A 21429-nucleotide genomic window follows, 5' to 3' on the forward strand; every position below is an offset into this window, starting at 1 on the left:
CTTGCTTTCCTGAAAAACTCTGATCTCATTACGCAGATCAAAAAATCTCCGGAGACCTTTTCCTCTGCTGAGCCATCTGACCTCCTGGTGGTACAACACATCACCATATTGCGCATCCATCTCTTCCATCAGTGCCTTGAACTGTCGGTGAGAAAGCGCCTTGGAGCGTATATTGTTAACAATTTTGACGACGTCACGCATCACATCCACAAGCCCGCCAGATTTAGTACATAGTTGTTCTTGATGTAAAATGCAGTGGTACTTAACAACTTTTCCTCCACATTCACTGACTTTCTGAGACACTAATGTAGCAAGGCCAGATTTCCTCCCTACCATTGCCGGCGCTCCGTCAGTTGTAATGCCAGCCATCTTCTCCCACTTTAATTCATTTTTTTCCAACACTCTCTCAACAGCAAAAAAGAGATCTTGTCCTTTAGTAGTACCAGAAAGGGTCTCAATGCCAGCCAGCTCTTGTGTCACTTCAAAAGTTTCATTTACTCCACGCAAAAATACCAACAGCTGTGCGGAATCGGATATGTCGGTGCTCTCGTCGCAGGCTATTGAATAGGCAGAGAACGTACTTGCCTTTGTCTTGATTTGCTTGCCGATGTCTTGAGCCATGTCCTCTATGCGTCGGGTGACAGTATTTCTTGACAGGCTAATTTGTGAGAACATTCGTACCTGAGAAGGACAAACTGCTTCTGCAGCCACTGCAAGACATTCCTTGACGAACTCTCCAGTAGCGAAGGCTCTTCCACTTTTAGCAATTAGAGCGGAAATCTGATAACTGGCCTGTGTGGCGCTTTCTTGTGCTGTTAAAGGACGTAGCAGCGCGCTCTGTTCGAATCGAAGTTTAGCAAGCAGCTCGTTAGCCTTCTGTTTTCGCGCCTCGCCGCTGTACTTTGAGAAAGCTGCAGAATGTTTTGTTTCATAATGACGACGGATATTGTACTCTTTTAAAACAGCAACCGACTGTTTGCAAACTAGACATACTGCCTTTGATTTGACTTCAGTGAATAAAAACTCGTCTTGCCAAACTTTTTTAAAATTTCTCTTGTCTGTGTGCCACCGCCTTGATTTCTCCATTATTGCGTTTGTTAATTTGTTGGCGTTAATTGACGTGGAGTGTCGCAAAGCAGGCGGTGCTGCACCTTGAATTGCGCATGCACGAAAAAAAAAATCGAATTAATTTACATTTAATTTAAACATTTAATATCAGTTTACTCTTTTGTAGTTCAACAATAAAACAAACAAAAATGACGATCTGTGTCAAAGGCATGCCCCCCCCCCCCTTTTCGGATGGTGTGGCGGGCCAAATCAAACATTACCACGGGCCAACTTTGGCCCGCGGGCCCTAGTTTGGGCATCTCTGGCCTAGAGAAAAACTTGCACAAATACATAAAACATTTCCAACAGTAGAGCAACAGGAAAGAAACCAAACATTTACAAGCTGCTTAAATTAATATCGCACCTCATCTCATTCCCATCCGCTTCTCTTGGCGAGGGGTGTGGTGTTTAAACTACTATAGGCCAAAATAAGTGAACAAGGAGCTTTTCAGTTAACCCAGATATACCACAACTAAACATTTCAAATATGAATATGCTATACTGATCATTAATCTACTCTGAAATCTCAAACACTTTTAAGGTGACATAACATAGCATAACTACAATAGATGCCCCACAGAATTTTACAATTAAAATCTCTTTTTAACTCTCACCATTAATATAGTCCATATTTTACAAAGCAAAGATTAAATTCCTTCCTTAACACATTCCATCAAACTGTATAGGCCAGTTTTATTATGGACTTACCACACATAACGTCAAGGTGTCTACCCAAAAGCATGTTATTTGCAGGGTCACTGAACAGTGATTACAGTGGACCACGACCCAGGCCTCATTTCCCTCGACAGAAATTAGAGGACAAGGATTAGGTTATAAATGTATTAATTATCAGTTAGGAATAAATAATGAGAAGTTTTCCTAATCTAAGATGTTAGAAAATAACATATTAATAAGCAGACACAGGGCGGCAAGGTGGCGCAGTGGTAGCGCTGCTGCCTCGCAGTAAGGAGAACTGGGTTCGCTTCCTGGGTCCTCCCTGCGTGGTGTTTGCATGTTTTCCCTGTGTCTGCGTGGGTTTCCTCCGAGTGCTCTGGTTTCCTCCCACAGTCCAAAGACATTCAGGTTAGGTGCATTGGTAATACTAAATTGTCCCTAGTGTGTGCTTTTATGTGTGTGTGTGTGTGTGTGTGCCCTGCGGTGGGCTGGTGCTCTGCCCGGGATTTGTTCCTGCCTTGCACCCTGTGTTGGCTGGGATTTGCTCCACCAGACCACCGTGACCCTTTATTAGGATATAGCGGGTTGGATAATGGATGGATGGATAAACAGACACATTTAAAACTGATTTTTCCACCCTCATCTGGGTCCATGTTACTTTCACCAGCATTTACTTTAAGAAGTAAGTTTTATGACTATGTTTAATGTCTTCTGCCACCAAGTTTTCAGCTCCAAATATATATTACTGTACATGATACACATATACCCCTATATGGCTTAGGTAGAAAAAGGCAACAATTCTTTTCAAACATGTTACTGCAAGGGATTGGGTTACATAAACCTGGAGACTGGTATTTTCAACAAGTTGTCAAGACTTGTATCTATTCTAATGTGATATTCTGTTATCTTCCACTTCACATCTGTACGGCTATTAAATACACTATACCCCCCAACTGTCCTGACTGCAAACAGTTGAAAGTCTCTTAATAGCACTAATTACTGATGTATTGTTCCCTTAATTACAAAATAGCATCCATCCATCCATTATCCAACCCGCTATATCCTAACTACAGGGTCACGGGGGTCTTTATATAATAATTAATACATTATAGGTCTTACTTTTACAAGGCATCAGTTTCACTCATTTTTATCTGATGGGCCATTTTCACTTTTAGGCACAGATTACAATGTTATTAAAAGTACTTTTTAGATAACTAGAATTATGATCACACTTCATTTTTTTTTCCAAATCACTTCAACATACTGGATATATAAATAAAAGACTTTTTTTAATCTGTGATGCTTGTTTGCTCTTGGATGTGTGTGCACATACTGTATATATCTTATGAATATGTTAAAGAGCACTTCAAGTCATTGGAATCTTTAGATGCAGAAAGGCCATTTGTTTAAACTGAATAGGAGTACCAATTGGGTACAGTGCATGTATTTTCTTATAGACCTAAAATTATCACAGTAATACTGTTATGAAAGTCTAGCTCCAAAATCTTAATTTGTATAAGTAACATATAGTACTTATTATGACTGTCCTCATTTCCCATCTTATACTGATTCATAATCTGTAGATATCTGCTGCAGACCAGAGCTCTTTGGAATTCTAAAGGATGGATTTGAACAAAAGATTTCTCTTTGCATTGGCAATATGTTTACCTACTCTGTGTATCTGATTCAAAATCCTCTGATCAAAATATAAATGATGAGTTCCACAGGGGCTCACAAAGAAAAAGCCAAGCACAAGTAGTAGCCTTCCATAAATAATGGTGCAGTGCAAAACTACTAAGTGCACATACCAGGACAGAACATTATCTGGCAATGCAAATAGGCAATTGAGTAATGGTAGCTGTAGAGGTCATTTTACCTTATTGGAGATTCGACAGTGATAAGCAACATTAATATGAGCACAAAGTAATTGCAATAAGTTTAGTCAAGATTGAAATAAATTATAATGTAAAAATATTCCAATTATTCTCCATAGACCCACTTTGAAGAAAATGAATAAGGCAGACAGCCAACCTGGATAGAATAGCAGTTAATCACAGGGCTCACATTAACATATACCAGCCCAGTCTGGATTTGCCAAGCATCCTCATCAGCACATCTTTTGAATATTGGAGGAAAATTAGAGTACCTAGAAAAAAACACCACAGGGAGAATGTACAAACTCCACACAGAGAAGGAATGATCTTGGATTCTAGCCCCGTCACCGGATTACTTGCTGGCACAACATGCCTCTCCTGAATTTATATGTAAGATGTTATTCAGATAATTCACCTCTTGTTCTTGAAACCTGTTGTCAGTGTTGGGGTGTGCTAATTAATAAAAATATTAAAATTTATGTTTAAAGCAAAAGTTATTGTATTCATTAAATAAGCAGTGTTGGTTCATTTGCAGAGACCTGAAAGTTTTGTGTATCTTGCTGGGTCAACAGTCAGGACGTGCACAATTTCCATGTTTTCACTGTGAGTGGGACAGCGGAGCAAAACATTTTTTTTCAGTTCAGAAGGAATGGCCAGGTAGATAAAAGTCACAGCTTAGTGCTAAAAACATCATCAGACAAAGCTTGGTGGATCCAGATAAACTGCTGCCACCAATGCGTCTTGTTAAGCTTGGTTTAATAAAGCAGTTGGTCAAAGCTTTATAAAAAGATAGAGCCTGTTTAATGTATTTGTGCTGAAAATAACATTTTGTTTGAAGATAAATTGAAAGAGGGCACTTTTGCCAAACCTGATATTAGAAAACTGATTTCTGATGCAGAATTTGATATTGCGATGAACAACCTGGAATGATATCAAAATAGTAATTTCTAAGTTTTTAAGTAGCAATAAATATCTAAATTATAAAGATATTGAGAAAAAAGTATTGGTTAAGTTTAAGGAATTGGGCAGCAACATGAATATCAAATTTCACTTTTTGGATTTCATTTGGATATTTTTCCCTGTAACCCATGGAATAGTGAATGAAAAGCAGGGTTATTAAGGACATGGCAAGATGTATAAGAGACATTGGGATATCATTGAGATGGTTGACTATTGCTGAATGTTTCATAGCGACACACTAGTAAAAGAGTACAAACGACAAGACATCAAGTGAAAAATTGGATAAAAAAAACACTGAGAAGTGACAAAAACTAGAGAAGTTATATGTAAGCCAATAATTTTGCATGTATTGTTGTTTTCTTTACATATATATATATTTTTGCATTGTTTCTCAAGGCCATTTTGTTTAGTACAGATGCCACATTTTTGTAGAGCAGTTCCTATGCCATTACTAGGAACTCATTTTGGGAAGTCACAACTTGTAATGTCACCATTTAAACACGTTAGAGGTTGGCACAATGTTCTTCCTGTTGTCTGATTTGCGGATAACTTCTTTGAGAATTTGCATGCAAATGTCCTCTGTCTAGTTTAGTAGTATTAATCAGACTTGCTTAGCTTTGTGGTCAAATCTATGTGCATATAGTAGTCATAGCAGTTGCAAAAATCTCAATAGCTTAATACAAAAACATGTATTGATTAGCTTCTTCAATGAACTATGCAAATATCCACAATATGGACAACCTATGGCTTTGTGCAGAGACATCTTCATACTTTTATGTTTTGTTTTATCAACAAAATATAAATGAAAATATTAGTATGTTGTAAATGTAGATGATATGGAACACATTTCAAATGTTTAGGTTTGAATATCTTATTATCCCCAAATCCAACTCTGGTGGTAAGATTGATTAGGGAAATTACTAAAAGATGGTATGGAGATATTTTGAACTATGTCTTTCTGTACCTTAAAGTTAATGGAATCACAATAAGAAACTGCAGGAGAACCAAATTATATTTACTTTATGCATTCACAGAAGTTACCTAGGCCAACTCCTTTTCTACTAGCTGGGTAGCGTGGATTTTGTAATTCTGAAGGAAGAGATCAGCTTTCTCAGTCAGATGATGGTTAGATTCATCCTGATGTGCTCTGGGATTCACCGCTGCAATCTTGCTGAGTTTTTGATTTCCTTTACACACGAGACTGAATAAAAAGTATTTTGCTCAGACAGGGATGTTTTATTTTTACAACCATTTTTGTAAACACACACACGGTAATGTTAAACGTGAATGCAAGCGTGTAATGCAGTGCCATAATTTGACAGAGTGACTGCGTCAAAAAAAAAGCAAGTGGCAAGTGAAAATTTGAACATTTACTAGCTAGTAGGTAAATGACACACAATTTCATTGCTTATCATAAAGCTTTGTTGGATATACTAGCGCTTTACTCTCATTGTAGGGGTCTGGACTATGACTCAAACTATACCTCACTTCAATCCAAAAGTCATGTCATTATCCCTAGCCTAGCAAACACTGTTATGTATCTGTATCATATAAGACTGAAGTAACATTAAACTTACAAGTATAAAGCTGTACAAGTATACAGGCATTTTTTCTACTTACCATTAAAAAAAAGTCCAACCTTACAGTAGGTTATCTGGTATTCAGCATTATCTGCAAATGTAACTGTTTGCTACTCTTTCATCTAAACTTTTAAATGAACAATTACACCATCTCCTATCCAGATCCATATGAGACATTATTTATGACTTCTGTTAATTTAAGAGACAGTCCTTAAACTTCAGTAAGTTACTAAAGAACACGGCTGTTGTGTACCTGTTTACCATTGTTTTGTTTTTAAATGCAGCCTACATTCACAGTAAACTATTGTTCAGTATTCATCAAGTTCTGAATATAGGACAGTACCACAGGGTAAAGAACGGCCATTGCTTTTAGGGCAGAGGTCAAAATACATTGAATACAATAACAAAACAGGAACTCGGGAATCAAATTAAAAAAATGAAACACTAAACTGAAAAATAAATATGTCAGAAAACATTTATATTGAGTTGCAGATTGTTCACTATTTATGGTGCACTTTCTGTAAATTATATGAGAAAAAGGGCATTCTTTGCTTCCGTGGTTGATGGGTGGGTGGGTGGGTGGGTGCTTCTGTGAACCACAGAACAGTTTAGCTTGGTGACATCATAGCAAGTCCATGAACCAACGAGGGCCACAGCAGTGCACTGTATATGAACCATTATAGCACTCCTTTGAACACACGGCCTTGGTTTACCCATTTCGGTAGTGCTGCTGCTTTGCAGTAAGGAAACTGTGGAAGATTGTGGGTTCGCTTCCCGGTTCCTCCCTGTGTGGATAACGCTTTGAGTACTGAGAAAAGCTCTATATAAATGTAATGAATTATTAATGAATTATTATTATTTCAGCTGTAACCTAGAGGCGGAGTGGTGGCTCTGAGGCTAAGGATCAGCGCTGGTATCCTGAAGGTTGCCGGTTCGAATCCCTGTCAATGCCAAAAAGAAATCCTACTCTGCTGGGCCCTTGAGCAAGGCCCTTAACCTTCAATTGCTCCAGGGGTGCTGTACAATGGCTAACCCTGCACTCTGACCCCAAGGGGTATGCGAAAACTAACAAATTCCTAATACAAGAAATTGTATAAGGCGAAATAAAGAACAACAACAACATCAAGGTCAATTATGTTTTGCCTTTTTTTTTTTCTTCTACTTAAATTGGCTTGCATTTTATTTCGACTTCTCTGCACTTTTATAAAGACCAATAATTTGTATATACTTTGTTCCTTAAACTAAAATTCTTAAGTGATTTTTGACCTTATGGGAAACTCAACACTGGTTATAAACTTTTCCATACAGGATTCCTCTGAAAAAAGGACGCAGGTGGGGATGGATGATGCTGGACAATGGTATAACTGTAGAAGAGCTGCAGAAACTGGATAAAACAATGGGCAGTTCTGCTGAAGTGAGGAACACATCAACTTTTGAAAGGCTGACCAATTTCATGGATGTAAGAATTCTCTTTTATAATGTATGAGATTAAAAGATCATTTAAAATGTATGGGATGGACTCTCAATCACCCATCATGGAGATATCACTTGGTTACTTAATACATAATAAAGTAACTAAGTGACATGTCACTTTGGCTGCAAGAGTCTCTCTGAGCTGTGTTCTTAGCAAATAACATGAAAGATGCTATATAGAAAAGAATGAAGGATTAATTTTTTAATGTACTTAATAAAATGCATGGTCACTTCCAGACCCTTGGTTTCAGGAAAACGGTACATTGAATCATTTATAAAACATTACCAGATTTGAATTTAATTACATGTATAACAGCAGCAGAGTAGGTGCCTACATTGTACAGTATATGTGGAGGATTAAAGTAGGCTAGGATCTTCATTCAGGGAATTTATTTTACAGTATAGTGCCTTAAATTAGACCCTTTAATTAAGCCACACACTCCTTTTTGATAGAACGGTATCCTGAAAACTCAAAATTAAACACCAGTAAATTATTTACTTCAATATGCAGGAATTTTAAATTCCTTTTCTGAATAAAATGGTTATAGTGGCCACAGTCCTTAGGGAGTAAATACTTCTGAATCCCGGGCAGATTGGATGATGAGATAAGCCTAAAACTGTGTTGTAATTTAGTTGTTTTCTACTGCATGTACCGGAATTACTTTGAGGTTGGTCTCCAAGGAAAGCCATTGACATTACTTTAAACCTGTGCTTTAATCCAACAGGCCCAGTACTATGGAGAAATTGAGATTGGCACACCCCCCCAAACGTTTACTGTGATATTCGACACCGGCTCATCCAACCTGTGGGTGCCTTCCTCCAAGTGCTCTTTCTTCAACCTGGCCTGCTGTGAGTGATTTTGAGCTTTTTACTGTCATCAAACAGGTTTGCTAAAGAGAATACCACAATATTCTCCTTAGGTAAATTATTTATATAAGATGTAATGTTGGCTTAATTTTTTGCTGCCCTCAGATCATGCAGTAAAATGTAGTAAATATGTGTCATGTGTTTTAATATATAAGGGTAATATTGTTTAATCTTCTTCTTCTTCTTTTGGCTGCTCCCATTAGGGGTTGCCACAGCGGACCATCTTCTTCCATATCTTACTGTCCTCTGCATCTTGTCCTGTTATACCCATCACCTGCATGTCCTCTCTCACCACATCCATAAACCTTCTCTTAGGCCTTCCTCTTTTTCTCTTGCCTGACAGTTCTATACTTAGCAACCTTCTCCTAATATACTCAGCATCTCTCCTCTGCACATGTCCAAACCAACACAATCTCGCCTCTCTGACTTTGTCTCCCAACCGTTCAACTTCAGCTGACCCTCTAATGTACTCATTTCTAATCCTATCCATCCTTGTCACACCCAATGCAAATCTTAGCATCTTTAACTCTGCTACCTTCAGCTCTGTCTCCTGCTTTCTGGTCAGTGCCACCGTCTCCAACCCATATAACATAGCTGATCTCACTACCGTCCTTTAGACCTTCCCTTTCACTCTTGCTGATATCCGTCTGTCACAAATCACTCCTGACACTCTTCTCCACCCATTCCACCCTGCCTGCACTCTCTTTTTCACCTCTCTTCCACAATCCCCATTACTCTGTACTATTGATCCCAAGTATTTAAACTCATCCACCTTCGCCAACTCTACTCCTTGCATTCTCACCATTCCACTGTCCTCCCTCTCATTTACACACATGTTTTCTGTCTTGTTCCTACTGACCTTCATTCCTCTCCTCTCTAGAGCATATCTCCACCTCTCCAGGGTCTCCTCAACCTGCTCCCTACTATCGCTACAGATCACAATGTCATCAGCAAACATCATAGTCCACGGGGACTCCTGTCTAATCTCGTCTGTCAACCTGTCCATCAACACTGCAAATAAGAAAGGGCTCAGAGCCAATCCCTGATGTAATCCCACCTCCACCAGACCTCACCACGGTCACACTTCCCTCGTACATATCCTGTACAACTCTTACATACTTCTCTGCCACTCCCGACTTCCTCATACAATACCACAACTCCTCTTGAGGCACCCTGTCATATGCTTTCTCAAGATCCACAAAGACGCAATGCAACTCCTTTCTGGCCTTCTCTATACTTCTCCATCAACACCCTCAGAGCAAACATCGCATCTGTGGTGCTCTTTCTTGGCATGAAACCATACTGCTGCTCACTAATCATCACCTCACGTCTTCACCTAGCTTCCACTACTCTTTCCCATAACTTCATGCTGTGGCTCATCAATTTTATCCCCCTGTAGTTACTACAGTTCTGCACATCCCCCTTATTCTTAAATATCGGCACCAGTACACTTCTTCTCCACTCCTCAGGTATCCTCTCACTTTCCAAGATTCCATTAAAGAATCTGGTTAAAAACTCCACTGCCATCTCTCATAAACACCTCCATGCTTCCACAGGTATGTCAAGTGGACCAACGGCTTTTCCATTCTTCATCCTTCATAGCTGTCCTTACTTCTTCCTTGCTAATCCGTTGCACTTCCTGATTCACTATCTCCGCATCATCTAACCTCCTCTCTCTCTCATTTTCTTCATTCATCAGCCTCTCAAAGTACTGTTTCCATCTGCTCAATACACCCTCCTCGCTTGTGAGTATGTTTCCATCTTTATCCTTTATTACTCTAACCTGCTGCACATCTTTCCCAGCTCGGTCCCTCTGTCTAGCCAATCGGTACAGGTCCTTTTCTCCCTCCTTAGTGTCGAACCTCTCATACAACTCATCATACGCCTTTTCTTTAGCCTTCGCCACCTCTCTCTTCACCTTGCACCTTTTCTCCTTGTACTCTTGTCTACTTTCAGCATCTCTCTGACTATCCCACTTCTTCTTTGCCATCCTCTTCTTCTGTATACTCTCCTGTTCATCCCCATTCCACCACCAGGTTTCCTTTTCCTCCTTCCTCTGTCCAGATGTCACGCCAAGCACCCTTCTTGCTGTCAGCCTTACTACATCTGCTGTAGTTGCCCAACTGTCTGGTAACTCTTCACTACCACCCAGTGCCCTGTCTCACCTTCTCCCTAAACTCAACCTTGCAGTCTTCCTTTCTCAACTTCCACCATTTGACCCTTGGCTCTGCCCTCACTGTCTTCCTCTTCTTGATCTCCAACGTCATCCTACAGACCACCATCCTATGCCACTTAAATACACTTTCCCCTGCCACCACTTTGCAGTCTTCAGTCTCCTTCAGATTGACTCTTCTGCATAGGATGTAATCTACCTGTGTGCATCTTCCTCCACTTTTGTACGTTACCCTGTGTTCCTCCCTCTTCTTAAAATACGTATTCATCACAGCCATGTCCATCCTTTTGGCAAAATCTACTATCCTCTGACCTTCTTCATTCCTCGTCTTGACACCATACCTACACATCACCTCCTCATCTCCTCTGTTCCCTTCACCAGCATGTCCATTGAAATCCACTCCAATCACCACTTTCTGCTCCTTAGGTACACTGTTCATCACTTCATCCAACTCACTCCAAAAATCTTCTTTCTCATCCATTGCACACCCAACTTGCGGGGCATATGCACTAACAACATTCGTCATCACACCTTCAATTTCCAACTTCATAATCATTACTCTGTCTGACACTCATTTCACCTCCAAAACACTCTTGACATGTTGTTCCTTAAGAATAACCCCTACTCCATTTTTCCTCTTATGATAGAACAATTTGAATCTACCTCCGATCCACCTGGCCTTACTCCCCTTCCATTTAGTCTCTTGCACGGACAATATTGTTTAATACACAATTTAAATTGATGGCATATTTTTAAGATTTTTTTTTAAGCAGACATAGAAAACAATTCAAAGTGATTTGGAGTGCAAACTCTAGATTTTGGCAGTAAAAATAAAAAATAATTGTTTTCAAGAGCAGTATGTAACTTAACACTAATTACATATGTTTTTTTTTTGCTTTTGTTGTCTTTCCATTTTGTAATAGGGTTGCACCATCGCTACAATTCTGGAAAGTCTAGCACCTATGCCAAGAATGGAACACAGTTTGCTATTCATTATGGTCGAGGAAGTCTGTCTGGATTTCTGAGTAATGACACCATCACTGTGAGCGAAAAAAGCAACACCTAATTCTCTTTGGTTTCTTGATTAAGTAGTTTGACAATTGGGAGATTCTTAGCAGTTTCCTCTGTAGCATTTCACACAGGATATTTGTGTTATACAGTATGACGTTGTAGGGAGATGAGTGTGTAACAGCCAACCCCTTACCCGGCCAGCAGCCACACTACCAGGAGACCCATGGCCTGGATAAATTACTGAGGAAACTTCAATCTACCAAGCCGTACCTCTGACAAATAACATTTTCGCCCAATCAACGGTTAAGCACAAGCAACACAATATTCAAATGTATATCAGGTGCAGTAATATATTGGATGCAGCAAAATGACAAACACAGTATTATAAATCCCAGACCCAATAGATATATATCCCTCCACTACACCAGGAATGTGAAAAGCATGTATACAGTAATCCCTCCTCCATCACGGGGGTTGCGTTCCAGAGCCACCCGCGAAATAAGAAAATCCGCGAAGTAGAAACCATATGTTTATATGGTTATTTTTATATTGTCATGCTTGGGTCACAGATTTGTGCAGAAACATAGGAGGTTGTAGAGAGACAGGAACGTTATTCAAACACTGCAAACAAACATTTGTCTCTTTTTCAAAAGTTTTTTTTTTTTTTTTTTTTTATATTTTTATTTTATTAATTTTCATTGTAATCATTCCATACAAACAGATCCATTTATAACCCAACAAATTTGAAAACAAATCAAACCCCATCCCTGAGAAGGAGAGCTTAGCTAAAGGAAAATTTCTTTAAGCTTTTTAATAAGGCAACATTAGACAAAAGAAGGGGAGAAGTAAATATCTATATAAATAAGAGATGGAGAAGGGAGTTAAATACAATAATAGTTAATTCTCTTATTCTAAAATAATATTGATTAAATCCTGCCAAGTTTTGAAAAAATTTTGTACAGATCCTCTAACTGAAAATTTGATTTTTTCCAATTTCAAATAATATAAAACATCAGTTTCCCACTGACTTATAAGAGGAGAATTAGGATTCTTCCAATTTAACAAAATAAGTCTGCGTGCCAAGAGTGTAATGAATGCAATCACCGTTTGTTTGTCCTTCTCCAATTCAAGTCCATCTGGAAGGACACCAAACACAGCTGTTAGTGGGTTAGGAGGGATTGTGATACTAAGGCTGTCTGAGAGGCACTTAAAAATCTTTGTCCAAAATGATGTTAGTTTGGTGCAGGCCCAGAACATGTGACCCAGTGAGGCAGGAGCTTGGTTGCAGCGCTCGCAGGTCGGATCCTGGCCTGGAAACATTTTGGACAGTTTTAAGCGAGACAGATGAGCTCGATATATAATTTTTAGTTGAATAATTCTATGCTTTGCGCATATAGAACTCGAGTGAATTCTCTGCTTTGCTACCTTCCACTCCTTTTCTGATATATTGATTAAGAGATCTTCTTCCCAATGTCCTCTTGGATCTTTGAAAGGTAGGGACTCTAATAAGATTTTTATATATTGCGGAAATAGTGTTTGTTTCCTCGGAATTGAGCAGTATTTTTTCCAGCATTGTGGAGGGTGCAAGGTGGGGGAAATCGGGCAATTTCTGTTTAACAAAATTTCTAATTTGAAGATAGTAAAAGAAATGTGTAGCTGGGAGGTTAAATTTTGAACGTAATTGTTCAAAAGATGTAAATATGTTGTCTATATAAAGATCTCTGAGCATTTTAATCCCAAAACTTTTCCAGGTATTAAAAACTGGATATACTTGCGAAGGTTGAAAGAGGTGGTTCTCTTGCAGAGGTGCCACTGATAAAAGATTTTCCATCTTAAAATGCTTCCTAATTTGGTTCCATATTCTGAGTGAGTAAAGCACAATTGGGTTATTAGTATATTTGCGATAACTTTCATTTATTGGAGAGCAAAGCAGGGAATATAAAGAAGTACTACAGGATTTTACTTCTATTGCAGACCAAGCCTGTGTATGTGCATTTATTTGTGTCCAGGTTTTTATGGCTTGTATGTTTGCTGCCCAGTAATAAAACTGAAAATTAGGTAAAGCCATGCCACCTTCTGCCTGAGGTCTTTGTAGGGTCGCTCTTCGGATACGTGGGTGTTTTGAGTTCCAAATGAATGAGGTTATTATTGAATCTAACTGTTTAAAAAACGATTTATTGATATATATTGAAATGTTTTGAAATAAAAAGAGAAGTTTAGGAAGGATATTCATCTTAACAATGTTAATTCTTCCGGCTAGAGTGAGATGAAGGGTTGACCATCTATGCAAGTCTTGCTTAATTTTTTCCATACAGACGCCAAAATTTTGTTGATAAAGAGCTTTATGTTTACTTGTGATATTTACCCCTAGGTATTTAAACTGATCTGCTATGGTAAAAGGTAGGGTGTCTAATTTAATATTATATGCTTGTGAGTTCACTGGAAAGAGTATACTTTTATTCAGATTAATTCTAAGACCAGATATCTTTTGAAATTCTGTTAGTGCTGTTAAAACAGCAGGGACAGTGTTTTCTGGGTCCGATATATATAAGACCATATCATCTGCATATAGAGAAATTTTCTGTTCCAGTCCTTCTCTGACAATCCCCTTTATCTGATGAGAATTTCGGCAGTGAACCGCCAGTGGTTCAATAGCGATTGCAAACAACAGTGGCGACAAGGGACATCCTTGTCTGGTACCACGTTCTAGTTTAAAGTAGTCTGAGCAAATTTTATTAATACAAACTGAAGCTTCTGGACTGGTATACAGTAGTTTAATCCAAGCACAAATATTCGGGCCAAACCCAAATTTCTCCAATGCAGTGAAAAGGTAATTCCATTCGATCATGTCAAATGCCTTTTCTGCGTCTAATGATAGTAATATCTCTGGGGTGTTTGATTTTGCTGGTGAATATATAACATTAAACAAGCGTCGGAGATTTGAAGATAGATGTCGGCCTTTAATAAATCCAGTTTGATCTTGTGATATTACCGAGGGCAGCACTTTCTCCATCCTTCTAGCTAGGATTTTTGAGAGTATCTTAACATCATTATTCAGGAGTGAAATTGGTCTATATGATGCACATTGTAACAAGTCCTTATTTTGTTTAGGAAAGACGGTGATTAATGCTTGTCGAAATGTTTGAGGTAGTATTTGGTGGTCTTTAGCTTCTGTAAATGTTACCAATAAGAGTGGAGCTAGCTGAGTGGAGAATTTCTTATAAAACTCTACGGGGTAACCATCAGGGCCTGATGATTTCCCGCTTTGTAGTGACTTTATAGCGTCTAGTAATTCTGTTAGCGTTAGAGGTTTATCTAGTTCCTCAGCACTTAAAGCGTCTATTTGTGGTATTTGTGAATTATCCAGAAATGCATTAGATTGCGTGTTGTCTTCTTTGGGCTCAGTGGAATATAAAGACTTATAGTAATCTCTAAATGTGTGCATTATTTTATTATGGTCGATGATTTCTTCTCCATTCTTGTTGGTGATTACTGGTATTGCATTGTGAACTTCTTGTTTATGAATTTGTTGAGCTAAAAGCTTATTAGCTTTTTCTCCGTGTTCATAGTAATGCTGTCTAGACTTATAAATAAGTTGTTCAGTTTCTTTAGTTGTTAAGATGTTAAGTTCTGTATGCAAGGCCTGCCTTTTCCTGTGAAGAGCTTCACTTGGACGCCTGGCTTGTTCTTCATCTATTCTAGTAATTTCATTTCTTAGCTCTGACACTTTCTTGGTTTCTAATTTATTTCTATGGGAAAGATATGAAATAATCTGGCCTCTTAGGAAGGCCTTTAGAGTTTCCCAGAGTGTTCCTGCAGAAACCTCTGTAGACATGTTTGTCTCTAGGAAGAAGCTGATTTGTTTGGATATAAATTCTGTGCAGTTCTCGTCTGCCAATAAAAGAGGGTTAAGACGCCATCTGCGAGGTGAGTACGAGGGGCTTATTGATTTTAGCTCCAAGACTAGAGGGGCATGGTCAGAGATAACAATTGTGTCATATTTGCATAATTTAATTGTAGGCAGGAAATTATTATCTATAAAAAAATAATCAATTCTTGAGTAGCTATAATGCACTGGTGAGTAGAACGAATATGTTCTTGAGTTTGGGTTAAGAAACCTCCAGGGGTCTGATAAGTTGTGATCCTTTAAAAACTGTGTAATTATCTTTGCAGTATTAGATGTCGTCCCCCCTGTCACAGGAGTCCTATCTAAGAGTGGATTTAAAACACAATTAAAGTCCCCAGCCATTATAATTTTATGAGTGTTCACACTGGGAATGGATGCAAATAGATTTTGCATGAATTCCTTATCATCAACATTGGGTGCATAAACATTTATCAAAATCATTTTACTGTTATATAAGTTGCCCATGACCATCACATATCTCCCTTCAGGGTCCGACACTACCTCTGATGCTACAAAAGGAACTGTTCTATGTATGAGAATTCCCACCCCTCTAGTTTTCTTTATAAAGCTAGAATGGAACATTTGGCCAGTCCAGTCTTTTTGTAATCTGAACTGATCCTTGGTTAGTAAGTGGGTCTCCTGTAAAAATACTATTTTAGCGTTTAAGCCTGTTAGGTGAGAGCATACTTTCTTTCTCTTTAATTCGTGATTCAGGCCTTTAACATTCCAGCTCACAAAGTTAACTGTCCCATCATGGAGACATTGATTCTGAGTTTTTAATGTCATTTTATAGTTTTAATTGGTAATATGGCAGTTTTAATCTTAGTTTCAAGATTCCCCAGGAGTTGTTGCATGTTAGCCTGTTGCTGCATTGATATTTATAATTATAAGGATTATAAGAATAGATTAGATATAACCTGCTCTCCTTCTCTCCCCCCTTTATCCCCCCACCCCCCCATTTTGCCTCCCCACATGAGGCTAGACCCCACTTCGCGATGTTCCAGTCCTCTGACATACGAAGAGACAGAGCACGTCCAAAACAAAACAAACCCCACCCTGCAGCGGCGTTACAGAATTAAAACAGAGATATCTTTTACAGTTAAATCCTTAATACTATCTGCCGAAAATGTTCTCATTAACAATATTTAATCTTGAAATAATCTTCAGCGCTTTTAAGTTAAGATATTAAGGTTAAAAAAAAAAAAAAAAAAAAAAAAAACAACCCTGGGAGTGATTTTAAAAACTAGTCCAGGATAAACCTGGTAATTCATACTGTAATAGTATAATGGTAATTGTATAAATAGTAGAACAAGCATTAAACCAAGGGTATGAAGTTAAACAGTCTACTTTAAGGTATAGTAAAATAAAATAAATAAATAAATAAATAAATTAAAAAAAAATAAAATAAAATAAAAAAAAAAAGGAAAAGAAATAAAAAAATAAATAAATAAAACGAATCCTACTTTAATCACTTCCACATTTTCACACTCACGTCTATAGCTCTATAACTCTGATTAAAACATAAACATATAACATATAAAGTCCAGATATAAAAAAAATTTTAAAAAAAGAGAATAAGAGATGTATAATTATAATACCAGTCTCTTTAAACATGGATCCAGCGATCAGATCATCGGTCTTTCCCGTGCCTTGATAGAATACGGCTCTTTAATTTTAATTAACTTTCAAAAAAAGTGTCGGAAACAGCTTCTTTAATTCTTTTTCAGCTTCTTCTTTGCTGAAGAAAATATAATGTCCGTCTTGAACTTCCACTTTCAGTTTGGCAGGATACAAGAGGCTGTATTTGATATCGGCTTCCCGTAGCATCCTTTTAATGTCGTTGTAGGATCTGCGTTTTGCAGCTGTTGATGGTGAGAAGTCGGGAAAAATACGAATAAGATTATTTTCGAATATAATCTCTTGCTTGTGTCTGAGAAGTGCCATCACATCAAGCTTACATCTTAGTCGTTCGAAGCGGACAATAAAAGACCTAGATTTAAAGGCGCTTGGTATCTTTGTGCGATAAGCCGTGGCTATCTCATTGTCGAGTTTAAAGTCATCTCCAATTATTTTAGACAGTAATTCTACTGCAAATTTCACTGGGCTTGAGCTTTCTCGTTTCTCAGGTATACCCTCAATTCTTATATTATTTCTTCTGCACCCATCCTCCAGGGCTGCAAGTCTGTCTCCAAGTTTTTTGTATTCCGAGTTCGCAGCTGTGGCTTTTTCATCGGCGTTAGATGCCATTTGTTCCGCTGTTTCCACTCGAGCCGTGAGTCCCTGCTTAACGTCTTCCAGCTGGTCTGAAACGTCATTAATATGATCATCAAGCCTTTTCAGTTTGGAGTTAGTTTCTTCAATGTGTTCCACTAATTTCTCCAACATGCCTTTAAAGTTCACGTCGAAACGTTCAAATAGACGCGTTTCCTTATCTTTGTTATCCTTCTTGAGCTCAGTGGCCACCTTCTTAAGATCATTTGTGTTATCTTTCTTAAGCTCATTCATGGCCGTAACCATGGCAGTGGCCAGTGTAGTGTTCATCTCTTTCTGTGTAGCTATCTGTGTAGCTATCTGTGTAGCGATCATCTCTTTCAGTTCGGACAGTTCGCTTCTGCTTTCGTGCTCCGCAAGTGAAAATGCAGCTCCTGTTACAGGCTCGCGATGAGTAGATGAGAGCACGTCCTGCAGAGCCCTTTCTAGTCTCGAATGATCCTCAGTAATCGGCGATCCCTCGCGACCTGTATCACTTGCGCCTTCGCTCCCATTTTCACTCTCGACTGGAGACGATACAATGGAGCGGGGCCCCAGGAATTCTGCGCACTCTTCTGCCTGTTCCAGGTCAGTCTCCGTGATGCCATACCTTACACCTGCACTCAGGCCGGAAGTCTGTCCGGACTTCGATGCAGCTTTAAGTTTCTTTTCTGGTTCTTTCTGACTTTTCTTCTTGTTACTCATGCTTGTATATTGTAGTGGAAGTTCCTTGGTCGGGTTAAATACAGGATACCTCTAAATAATATGAAATACGTGGGAAGATAAAGCCGCTGCTAGCGGAGCTCTGCTTCAGACGTCCATCTCCTATAAACGGACCAAACCAAAAGTTTTTTCAAAAGTTTAAACTGTGCTCCATGACAAGACAGAGATGACAGTTCTGTCTCACAATTAAAAGAATGCAAACATATCTTCCTCTTCAACGGAGTGCGTATCAGAGAGAGAAAAGCAAACAAATCAAATAGGGCTGTTTTAAGTATGCGAAGCACCGCCGGTACAAAGCTGTTGAAGGCGGCAGCTCACACCCCCTCCGTCAGGAGCAGGGAGGAAGAGAGAGAGAGAGAGACAGATAAAAACAAAGTCAAAAATCAATACGTGCCCTTTGAGCTTTTAAGTATGCGAAGCACCATGCAGCATGTCCTTCAGGAAGCAGCTGTACACAGAAGGTAGCAACGTCCCTATCGTCTAGGTGTGCGAACAGCCCCCCTGCTCACACCCCCCTACGTCAGCGCAAGAAAGAGAGAGAGAGAAAGTAAGTTGGGTAGCTTCTCAGCCATCTGCCAATAGCGTCCCTTGTATGAAATCAACTGGGCAAACCAACTGAGGAAGCATGTACCAGAAATTAAAAGACCCATTGTCCGCAGAAACCCGCGAAGCAGCGAAAAATCCGCGATATATATTTAAATATGCTTACATATAAAATCCGCGATGGAGTGAAGCCGCGAAATGCGAAGCGCGATATAGCGAGGGATCACTGTATACAGTAATAAATCTTCCCTTGTTCCTTCACATGAATAACAAACACACAACACAAATAATAGCAACGAATGATAACTGAGATGGTAATGAATGTGAAATGAGTCCGGGTAAATAACTGGCCAAATTACTGATAACTGTCCCAAAATGTTTGTGTTTGATTCTCCCGAATGAAATACTGGAACAAGCTCACCGTGATTCCTTGGCGATGGTGGAAAATAATGTCCAACCCCGGGGTTTCTGTAGATGAATCCATTGCAATAATCTGGCCGAGTGAGAAACAAACTGGAAAACTGACGCGATGTGAATGAAAGCAGAAATTAATGATTAGTAGCAGTTAGTAGAATCTCCTTCTCTCTCCTCTCTCTTTCTTCTTTCCCTCCTTTCTGTTTAAATAATAATGAGCCGGATATAATGGAAAACTCCGGTTCTGACGTTTCCAGGGGTCACTGCCACCCCGCAACAGCCTTCCCCATTTCTTCTTACAGGGACGACATTTAAACAAACACATAACTAGTTTAAACAGGGTGATGAGACAAGACGCGACAGAGTGCAAACACAATAAACAACAACACTCATGTGGCACTGCTACATTTGTAATTTCATATTTCCACCCTAGGGTTAGCAGATTATTGCAGGTGATCGAATGTAGGATCTCTGTTTGTATTTTCCGGCCGGAAAGGCAGAAATATGAGGGGATCTGTACAATTTATGAAAAGGTTCATAATTTGGAGAAAGTCTACATTAACACTTTCACTTTGTCTGTTGTGGTTTGAAACATGGCCAAAGACTTACTTTCACCATGATAATAGACATGCTTGATGAAATAAACAAAATTATGCAATTTTTATAACATAACATTTATAACATAAGGATAATAGAAAATGGATATATGCATGTGATTACTTCGCAAAACTTTTATGCAGTTACATTTTTTAGATCAGCCCCTAAATTTGTTAATTTAATTTGCTTAATTTAATTGCACTTGACCTGTTGCTAATGAATCCAAGTCTATTAATAGTAGTAACAGGTTACCAGTGCTTTGTCGTTCTGCGTGTTGTTTCTTGATTATCTTCATCCACACACAACAGTAGAGTTTCCACTCATCTTAATACATAATTCGCCTGCCTCCTCACTTAATCACTCACGTCCGTCCGAAGCCGAATTTGCAGTCGCCTTCTGTGCAGCTGCCCAAAAAACCTTACGAGACCGACATCCAACCCCAACATCACGGCAGGCGGCAGATTTACGGCCGCAAAAATTCAAAGAGAAAGGCGACTTCGATTAAGCTCTAGAGGCCTGAAAGGCGATTTCGACTACAGCTCGAGGCCTAATTACGTATTCTGATTCAATTATGCATTCATTCAATACACCTATATCAGGTTTGTGGTGCTTATACTTATTACTATTCCATATTGTACTGGAACATTCATCATTCAATATTATACTATAGGCCTGGAAAATTCATCAACTAACAGTACAAGCCTGTACAGTAATGAGTAATGCGGACTACAATCATTACAAAACAACTTCTTCGTTACTTATCGTTTGTTCTTCATACACTGCTGACACAAACTCATGCCCGTTTCATCTTACATTGGTGAAACGGGCTCTTTGTCTAGTTACTTATAATACCGGATAGTCCTGTACTGGAGCATAAAATACTGTGTAGGCAGTTTAAAACACAATTTACATAACACTTCTATTATTATTAAGTTATTAAGCAGTTTGCATACGTTTGCAACCCAAGATTTTTCTTCTTTTTTTGCATATAACAAAGACATATGCTTTGCATTTACCATTCCAACAGATTGTACATCACAAACATTAACACTGTTATCTTTTTTTTCGTGTCTGCTGTTTCTATAGGAGGGTGACAATGAGTTAAATTCCAATGGATGTTTTTCAAATGTTGACAAGCAATAAGCAAAAGGTATCACTGAAAACCACAAAAAACAAAAACAGCAAAAAAAAAAACAGTACGAGGAAAGTTCGAAGAAAGAGATTTTTTTTTACAATGTTTCTGTTTGGGGATCGTTGTGCAAATGTGCACAACTG

General features: G+C 38.7%; 1 protein-coding gene across 1 annotated transcript in view; it reads left to right on the plus strand.

Moving 5' to 3' along the window:
* The window catches only part of LOC114660743 (cathepsin D-like), an 80936-nt gene that overhangs the window by 32145 nt on the left and 27362 nt on the right, over nucleotides 1-21429 (plus strand). The window contains exons 2-4 of the mRNA XM_028813636.2: nucleotides 7505-7655; nucleotides 8395-8518; nucleotides 11633-11751. Coding sequence (XP_028669469.1) covers nucleotides 7505-7655; nucleotides 8395-8518; nucleotides 11633-11751 — 394 coding nt within the window. The remainder of the gene's footprint in view (nucleotides 1-7504; nucleotides 7656-8394; nucleotides 8519-11632; nucleotides 11752-21429) is intronic.

Source organism: Erpetoichthys calabaricus, chromosome 11 (genome assembly GCF_900747795.2).
Source record: "Erpetoichthys calabaricus chromosome 11, fErpCal1.3, whole genome shotgun sequence".
Classification (NCBI taxonomy): domain Eukaryota; kingdom Metazoa; phylum Chordata; class Cladistia; order Polypteriformes; family Polypteridae; genus Erpetoichthys; species Erpetoichthys calabaricus.